The sequence below is a fragment of the Pungitius pungitius genome, chromosome 13, assembly GCF_949316345.1.
Source record: "Pungitius pungitius chromosome 13, fPunPun2.1, whole genome shotgun sequence".
Taxonomy (NCBI): domain Eukaryota; kingdom Metazoa; phylum Chordata; class Actinopteri; order Perciformes; family Gasterosteidae; genus Pungitius; species Pungitius pungitius.
The window spans coordinates 4867253-4877054 of record NC_084912.1 but is presented as its reverse complement, the minus strand read 5'-3'; the positions used below and the strand labels follow the sequence as shown (position 1 = coordinate 4877054).

The 9802-nt window shown below is 45.0% G+C and overlaps 1 protein-coding gene across 3 annotated transcripts in view; it reads left to right on the top strand.

The window, feature by feature from the left end:
* The first annotated feature begins 116 nt into the window (after positions 1-116).
* The window catches only part of phactr2 (phosphatase and actin regulator 2), a 31036-nt gene continuing 21350 nt past the window's right edge, over positions 117-9802 (top strand). The window contains exon 1 of one of the 3 annotated variants that reach the window (XM_037465890.2): positions 117-355. In XM_037465890.2, the coding sequence (XP_037321787.2) occupies positions 217-355 (139 nt within the window). In that variant the 5' untranslated portion in view covers positions 117-216. Of the gene's footprint in view, positions 356-5206; positions 5323-9802 lie in introns of those variants that run through there. The other 2 variants (XM_037465893.2, XM_037465892.2) reach the window with 2 other exon arrangements.

Here is a 9802-nt window from a genome sequence, read left to right as displayed (position 1 = left end):
GATCAGACTTCGACGTCCCCCAGAGGCGATGGGCGTTAACAAACACAGAAAAACACACACACACACACACACTCACACACTTTTTTTGGGCACAGAAGAACAGTGTGAGGGGGAGGAGTGAGTGTGCTGCTGATATGTAAATGAGGGTCATATCCCCCTCATATCTTCACGTCGCTGTCAATCCCCTAGCCTTATGCAACGAGGCGACAGAGGAGGATGGAAGGGGAGGACGAGGACTCCCACCCGGAGATGAAGCACTTTGCTCTGCCTTGGCCTCTCCCCAGGTTGCGCTCCTTCAGTGACGCCTGCGGATTTCGCTCCAGGGTTCTGATCAGGCTCCGGGGATCCCGCTCAGGTAGGAACGAACCAATACAAAGCAAAAGGTGAACCTGCAACTTAACTTCATTCAACCCCACATGTGGTGTATGCGACCCTCTTATTTGTTTTAAATGAAATTTCTGCTGAGCTGTTTCCTTGCATATATAAAATGTATTACATTAACTTTGGTCTTACCTTGTTGTTCTTGGACCGTATCTCCCGATCGGTAATAAAACATGTGTGGCTTCCTGCTCTCCTACGCAGAGAAACTCACCCCTTCCTTTCCTCTCACATTTTACCACACAAAAAGTTCTTCATTTACTCATAATGAACAGTGTTGTCTCCCCAGATTGACTCTCGCAAAACACTGTAAACCACTACTTTTGTGGTGAGATCCCCGTTCATTTTGATGTTCATCATCACAAAAAGCAGTAGTTATTTGAATAAAATTCCCTCTTATTTTATGACACAGCTACACGATTCACACAGCGGCTTGAATGGAGAAGTTGTGATGAGGTATTTTAGGTTAAATACAACAATTACTGGAATATCCAGTCACTGGTCCATGAATACCCATGAAGACAAACAAACATTTCAAACAAATCTAAAAGTCATTTCAAAGTTCAAATAGTACAAAATGTATTTGCATTTTTTTTGTTGTGGCGGATATATTTTAAACCTTTACATCAAGGTTGAGTGTCAAAATGCTGTTACAAAGCAGAAACCCACCCACAGCCATAGTAGTGCGTTGGCCGCAGCGTTAACCGTGTGCATCCTCAGCGTCTTGCTTAAATGTCACTGTCACCGGTTTGCTGCTTGAGGCCTTCGGGCTGTGGAGCCCTAAGCAGGCTGGTGTATCATTTCAGTGGTTAGAACCACTTCCTCTCAGCATGTCTTGTGTCATGTGTTTGAGCCCCAAACGAACACGCCTATACTCTGACTTTTACTTGCGGCCCATGACGTTTTTAATGTTCTGCTCTTCCTCTGCAGTCTGAATTATTTTCATTATGACATTGAGGTAATACTCATATTAGAAGTTGCAGGCATCTTGATGGTCTGCAGCTGCTACAGTTTATGTTGAAAGTTGTAATTACAGGATATGATCACGAGTGGAGCAGTCAGCAGTCAAGACGTCCGAAGATATGTTTGTGTTTCTTGTCGGTTGGGATTTTGGGCGTCATGCTTATTTAAATATAGTTTTTTGGAATGAGCATTTTTAATTTCACTGAAAATGATTTACCAGGAAAATCTAGAAATGTTCATGTTCTGTGAGAAGAGCAGCTTGTAAATCAAGCAGAAGGGGGAGCCAACTCACCATGTGCGTTAAAATGGCACCTCACGGCCCTGTGACGTCCTTTTATGTTCCTCACATCCATCCTACAAGGGACAAAGACAGCATGCAGAGGAAATCCTTCTTTATGCTCAAGTTCAAATGTGACAGTGTGTCTCTCTAAAAAAAGTTTATTAGTTTAGTTTATTTTAATTGAGCATAAAGCATGAGACTAAACATACAATGCAGCCTACAGATAGAAAGTGAATCATTTTATATTCATTTTAAATTTATTTATGTCCACTTATTTGTTCTCTGGTATTAACGTTGATCTTTTTTTTAATAGCTTGGGGGTTTGAGCTCGCACAAATAGGTCTTGACCAATTTCCACCTGAACATTTGTAACTATATTGTGGCACAAATAGGTCAAGACCTATTTGTGCCACAATATAGTTACAAACGTTCAGGTGGACACAAAAGTGTGCTTTCCCCAATTGAAAGAGATCCAGATTCAATTCTTCCCTTTGACCTTTTTGAAACAGCAGATGATGTTAGAGTGTTTTTTTTTTCATATCCTATTGTCTACCGCTATTCTAATATAAGATCAGGATGCCTTAATGTGTGTCTCCATAAGAACTCGAGCACCCACACACATGCATTTGTGTATGTGTTTGTGGAAGAAGAAAAAAAAATCAATTGGGGATAATGTGTAGGCTGAGATGCTCTTTGCAATCCGTTGTAAATGGCATGCTGTCCTCCGGATGGGCGCTGTAGCACTCTTGTAATTACACAGGCAGAGACAAGAAGAAGAGAAGACCGGGATAAAGACAAAGGAGAGTGGGGGACAGGGGGGTTGGCGGTTGATTTCTTAATTTAAACGAGAACAATAAGGGAGAGAAAGCGAAGAGATACAAAGAGAAGGAGGCGAAGGAATGATGAAATGAGCGCTGAGAGGAGAGGAGGCAAAAAAAAGGGGGGGTCGCAAAGGACAGGGTGATTAGGGACAAGGAGAGGACATACGAAAGACTGAAGAAGAGCAGAGCGGAGGAGCGTCGGCCTGCTGGTACTCTCCTCAAAATAACATTGATTACGAACCCTCTTAGTACTTGTTAAATGCAGTGTAACGCAGAGAGCGGCCCGCCCCTTTCCCTGCCCACTCACAGTCGATTCTCAGCCACTGGTGTAACCGCGGTAACAGCCGCTGACGTACCCCAGAAGTTCTTTAATTGAAGGACCCACTCATAACAATGTTTTCACGTTATCATTCACTTCGGAGGTTGCCTCAGCGTTTTCAAATCGATTGGTCTATTCATTAAGTAAGTAAACAGTGTTGTAATTTGCATAAGGCCTCGTTTGCAAAAGCTGGAGATAAACAGAGCTGGGCGAGGATGCTCTGCATTTTGGTTTGTCATTGAATGATTGAAAACAGATTACAATGAACATACAGCCAACTAAATAATACAGTTTGGAGGTTTCAATTAAACAAACAAGGCCGAGGCTCTTCAGCGATGTGCTAAAGTTCACAATGTCACCGGCACGTTGAGAGCGGGGCGAGAAGCTCTTTGAAGACTCTTATATTGACTTTTAAAAGACTTTTGATTGACACCTTAGATCATTTTGACGTTGCTTGTTTGATTGAATTCTTTTAGCAGGAGGTCGAGGAGGACAAACGGCTCAAACTAAACAACCGCCCCTTTAACACGTTAGGTTCCTGTTTCCGGCTGACATTTAACAATGGTTTATTCTAACGACGACCGATGTTGTTTCCTCGACAACACGGCCATCACTGTAGCCATGCCAACCAAGTTTCCCCCCATCAGAGCGGGTGTTTGTGCATTCCCTTAACCGGGCCTCAACCACAGTGTCGTCAGATCACAAAGACGTGATTTCCTTTGCACCAGTGATGGTGGGAGGTCACCCAGCAACGGACGTCTCTGTGTGTTGTCCCAAGTGGCACAAACCGATTTTATGATCTAATTTGGAGCACCTGTTGCCCTGAAGCGACGCCACGCGATTCTAATGGCAGCCGATGGTTGCAACTAGCGCAATGTGTCTTGGTCTTTGTCGTCTTAACAAACGGACTCTCTCGTTTGCTTCTCTCTCCTCTTATCACACCCTCTACTCGTCTTTTGGGTGGACTGCATTGTGTTGTTCTCACAGTTAATGGTGAGAAATAAGGGTCAGACTGCACGTCTTTATAAATACACTGAGAGGATCTGGCAACTTCACGTTATTCCATCTACTTCCATCTTTGTGTGTGTGTGTGCGCATGTGTGTGTGTGTGTGTGTGTGTGTGTGTGTGCGTGGGTGGGTGTTGTTAGAGTGGACGAGCCAGTTGTTTCTCTTCTCGCTTGCTGTGAGCAAGTTCTGTGGAACTGCCTCGAAAGTTAAAGTCTTTTTATGTGTTTCTGCCCCCCCCCCCCTTCCACCTGTCTATCAATAACTCTCCACCTGTCTATCAGTAACTCTGCGTCGTTACTTGCTAAGCCTTTAACTCTATTAATATTTGTGTTTCGTTACGCTGCATAGCCTCAAATAACTCTGTGTGCATACAGTGAGTTACGTGCGTAGTGGAAAAAAAAAAAAAAGTCAGCAAAACGGAGAAACATTATGTGCCGACTTTTAAACAAGTTTTACAACGAGAAGTGACCGAGAACTAGAACGTCTGTACAACAAAAAGAATGGATCCTCTCACGTAGGTCAATAATGTAACGGCTGTGGGGGCAAAGCGTCTTTAATAAAGAACAGGAAATGAGAAATGCACTGCAGTCTGGTGTTTTAGAGCGAGCTGTGTCACTGACACACTGATGACACAAAGCGTTGTGTGTGTGTGTGTGTGTGTATGTGTCATATATAAAAACAGAAATGTGTTTACCTCTTCTTCCATCGCGTTATTAGATGTATTTATAGCAGCCCTGCCTATCTCTGGAGTTCATTATTGATTTGTTTTTTATTGCTACCGACGTTGTGCTTCATGATCCGTATGGTTTTTATCATGGCACAGCGTCTCCATGGTCTTCATGGCGTGTTCTCCTTCCAGCATCAGGGGCCATCAGGTGAATTCATGTCGAGTAGTTTACTTGAATCTGTAATTTAGGCTTACACGTGAGCGACACGTCTTCTGATTACCCCCTTTGTATGGCGTCGATAGTGTGGGGTCCGCTCATATCTGCACCTGCACTCAAAATATGGACGGAAAAGTGCAACATGGGAGAATAAACGCACTCAACATGCAGCACATTTCATGCATCGTCCTGCTATTTTTCCAACTCTCTCTTCTCGTCCTCTCGCCTCCTCTCCTTATTTCCTGCGTTACTGTGGGACATCAACACAGGACGGAGAGGGGGGGGGGGGGAAGAAAGGAGAAGGGGTTTGACTGGAGCCAGACAGCGGCCAGAGGATGGAGAGATGGAGATAGACGCAGGAGGAGCCACGCGGATCGGGAGGGAGAACGGGGGGGGGGGGGGGAATTGAGATGGAAACAAACATGAAGTTTTAATGCTCTTTATTGGAGAGCGGGGAGGGAGGGAGGGAGGGAGGAGGGGCAGGTGAGGAGCAGACAGTGGAGAGCGAGGAAGTAGACAGCAAGGGAGAGAGAGAGAGAGAGAGAGAGAGAGAGTAGGAGGAGGAGGAGGAGGAGGAGGAGGGAGGCAGAGCGGTGGTGTGTCGGGAAGAGGCAAGGATCCACTCACACTGCTGACAATATTCCCCGGGTCAAGTCATGGAACATGACGGTGAGTTTTCTTCTCTCGTGATCGGACGGATCTTTGTGTGTCTGCGTGTGTTCACTCTCCGTCTCCGCGTTGTCGTGACACAAGGCTCTGTGCGCAAGGAGAGAGATTATTTCCTCCACTTTATTCTTCTGTGCTCCATTTGTTTGTCACCTGTCAGCTGGCGATTTGGTTTAGGTGTACCCGCACACACACACACACACACACACACACACACACACACACACACATGCACACTGTAAATCATTAGGAATTATTAAGTGAGGGAAGCAGCATGCCCACAGAGTCTGATTTGAAGACTTAGTGAAGATTAAAACAAAGGGGTTAAAGTACATCTAAACATCAGTCCGTGTTGGTTCAACCGTTTGCTGAATGAGTTCAGTCAGACATCATTCGTCTTACAGGTGTTTTGTCTTTTCCTCAATTCATAAATCTGGAATAAATCTGTGCCATGTATCAATGACAACAACAACAAGGTCGTGCATAATGTACAGGAACACTACGTTGAAGACCCCAGCAACAGCACGTGACACTAATGCTGCATGTGGAACACTTCATAACACCAGGTGGGCTGTAACTTCACTTAACCAGGCTTCTGGTGCACTGAAGGGCCAGTTTTGACGCTGATATGGTGACGATTACTTATGAGGCAACGCTGATTGTTTGCGCAACTTTAAAAGCAATTATTGCTTTTGGCGAGACTGCTTAAAGTTGCAGCTTCTTATACGAGAAGGACAAAGCAATGGCAGTTTGTTCTTTGTTCATATTTCTGCAGAGGACAAAAAGGCAAATATTTCCAGGAAGGGACGACTGGAAGCCATCTTGGGTGCATGAGGCCATCAACTAAATGACTGATACCGCGCTGCATTGGTTGGTGTCGTACTCAGCTGGAGGAGGCGGGCAGGCTATATCTGGACTATGTTGTCTAATACAGTTTAATTACAGTTTGCAGAGGTTGTCACAACACTTTGTCAATAATAACGTAAGGCAGAGCAAATGTTTAGATTGCAGTTGCCTCTTGTTGTCTTGGGTTAGATTTCCAAACAATAAATCCACTCCTGTGTGTGTGTGTGTGTGTGTGTTGCCCTCAAACTGAAAGGTTACACAACAAACGATTGCTGTGGTGTGTTTGTGAAACAGAATTTTGCAAGGCAAAGCAGAATGAGTGACTGCACACTTGCATATGCCTGTACTGATTTGTTTGGGTGTGTGTGTGTGTGTGTGTGTGTCTGCGATGAGCACGAATGCTCGTTCATACTCTTCTCTCTATGTTCTATGGAGACAATGCAAGGAGGGGGGGGGGGGGGGCGACGCAATTTACATATTTTCACGCGGCCATTTGATATTAGTAATTAACACATTTGTGAAGGTTTGCCTCTCTACAAGAAATCTATTTAGATTTAGAATTCTGAACATGTGAGTTACGTGGAGTCAAGGTTGATATTTTGGGTTAAAATGAACCCCCCCCCCCCCCCTTTGCGTTACTCATTTTTGCAGTCATTTCATCTCACGTGAGACATGCCCTGGTACAACGGCACACTTCTAGCTCGGCACATGGATCTCCTCCTTCCAGGGGCTGATCTGTCACTCGGTCGGATATCCTCGTGTCAATATGCACCGTAGTTCTTGTTCACAGTTGTAAACAAGGGACGAATGTGTCAAAGCGGGCCGCCCGCAGACCTCCCGGCCCGCAGACCTCAGTCAGTAAGAGCTAGTCTCCACCAGAGTCCTAACGCTCTGAGTGACGTTCTTGGGGCCGCCGTTTATCTTTTCCCAATGTGACTCCAGTATATCTGTACGGATAAATCAGTGTAGATAGATATGTGATTTTTGCGGCCTCAAGTCACACACTTCTAAAGCACAGCCACGGCATATTCATCAAATCCTACTGCGTGTGTTATTATTTCTCTCTGCTGTTCTTCTGCTCTTATCATTATTAACATTATTATTATTACAGAGCCCTCAGTATACCGCATCAATCTTTCAATCCGTCTCCTTCTGTCCACGTCTCTGTCTCTGTCTCTCCGGAGCATCGCTTTGTCTTCAGCTCTCTGGCTGCCCGTCTGGCAGGATGTCAACTATTGATTCAATCCGGGCAACATTTTAGCAATGATGGCGGCTTATGGGTTGCGCCAAACAGAACACAACAAACAGGAGATCGGGTTTCAGGCGAGCTGGCTGGCGTACGGCGAAGAGAAGGAGAAATGACAGCAGCCCCCTCTGGTTGCTGACTGTAGAGTTAATGATACGTGCAAAACAAACTATTTAATCGTGCTGTACAGGGTTATTGTGGCGGAGAGAAGGTACGGATTTGCTTTCGGGAGGATTTTAGGTACCGCATGCACCGGGAAATAAATTGTCCAATATTATGTTGCTGATTTAGATCATTATCAGCAGCTACAAGCCTTAATTCCTAATTCGTAATTCCTTCACACACATGAGGGTCAGTCAGGGATTCATATTTGGTGGCTGCATTGTAAAAACTGAAAGAATGTTGGTGCTAAAGCGTAGGACAACCTAATGATCTTTCAAATAAAAACAATTTATCGATAACATATTTATTGAAAGCGTTGCACCGTCTTTTAAATTTGGAGCGTATGGAAATGAGCATTAATTCACATTTTCTCAAGCAGACTTTAGGTAAAAACCACAGTAAGACGTGTTCAGTCAGGAAAGAAATTGCACAAACCTATCAACCCCCCCCCCCCCCCCCCCACACACACACACACCCTGAGTACATAATCAGTGCTTACGCATCATTAACAAATCCAAAAACCCCAGTATTTGTATTTCACAGTGCTGCCGCATGAAGATATCTCACTGCTCGTGTGAGACCATTAAAGAACAAAGACGCAGTTCTTCTCTTCGTGTACCAGAGCTGAGTCACACTCGACTGCTGTGGCGCAGAGATGTCCGATCACCTAACTCTTCAAAAGGTTGCCCGCTCCACGGCGTAACTCCACCAACCACAGGGGATCGAGCCGTCGCACAATAGCCAACTTTATTGCTTCTTATTCTTCTTTTTTTTTTTAGACAATCGCTGATGCAACTTGGCCCCAATGACAACGGCACAAATGCATCCTCGCAGCCCCCCCCCCCCCCCCCCCCCCCCCGGTCCTTTTGGCTATAGGGCAATACTGTGAGACTGGCAGTACCTTCGTTTAATGAATAAATCAAGGGGGCGGGAGAAAGTAGCACTTAAACAATTATTACCCCCTTGTTCCGCTGAGGCTCCAACTTAATATTTGATGACTCCTTTCCTTTCTTCTGGCCCTCCTCCTGTCTTTACTTTTGCTGTTCCGGTCAATGTAAAAGGTCAGCCCTTCTTTGTTAATCTCTGTTATTTAGTGTCAGGGAGAACGGGACTCTGGGCCTAAAAAGGAGTATCGGAAGGAGTATTGGAAAAAAATGCCAATACTTGCAGCAGGGTGTCCTCTTGACTTTGAGTTTCTCCCCCAATGCTTTCCACTTTACATCGTGTAGTCTTGCAGCGATTTACATTAAAAGCATCAGATTGATCTGAACTCCATCCAGAGGGAGCTTTGGTTTGATCAGTAACTGAAAGAGGAGAATTACGAGGTTGAAGCAGTAGTAGAGCACAGTGTCAATAGTGAGTTTGTCACCAAATGCTAACAAAAAAACCCAACCTGGTATTTTTCTCTGTTAAAAGGCTTTGACCTTCTGAACCCCTTAAGCCCCCCCCCCCCCGTATCTGTGTCTCCTTCACACGTTCACACATGGACTCTTGGTCATCAGGTCAAATGTCTTAAAGTGAATATACAGTGTAAAGGAATAGGATTCAAATTTTGTAATTTGTTTCTAGAAAAACCAAACAGGTGAAACAGAACACAGACTTGAACATAAAAAAACATGCAATAAAAAATGTGCTTAAATATATACTCTTTATATGCTAAACCCTGACATAAAACTCAACGAAAGCGTAGCATTAAACCCAAACTACATCCATTTTCTTGCCTTGCTATACCTGGTGATCACTCCGCTGTCCTTCAACACACGTGCAGCCTCCAGCGCGCTCGGCATGCGAGTTAATGACGCTGCCTCCCAGTCAATACTAATGCAGTCCCTTCCCTCTGTTAACGCCACTAAGTACTTCCATCCTTCGCCTCGTCGCTGACCTTCCTTCCTGTCTCAATTATCCACTTCCATCTCATCTGATAACAACACTCCTGTGAGACGTCACGGAGGCTCCCAAGGTGTGAATACATCATTGCACACAAACAAACATGAAGCATTCTGCAAAGGCCCCTTCAAACTGCTGATCTTTGGATTCCAGTACGGGAGCCCGCACTCATGGCATCCATGGTGTCGGTGTCACGTGTGAGACCGCGTGAATCACATCAGGGGTTGAGAAGGTTCGAATCCCTCACACCCAAGTTACACAGAAGAATGCAGCCAATCCGCTGATTGCAGAACATTCAGGTGAATGTAATGCGTAGTTGTGTTGCGTAAATGAGGCTGTGCA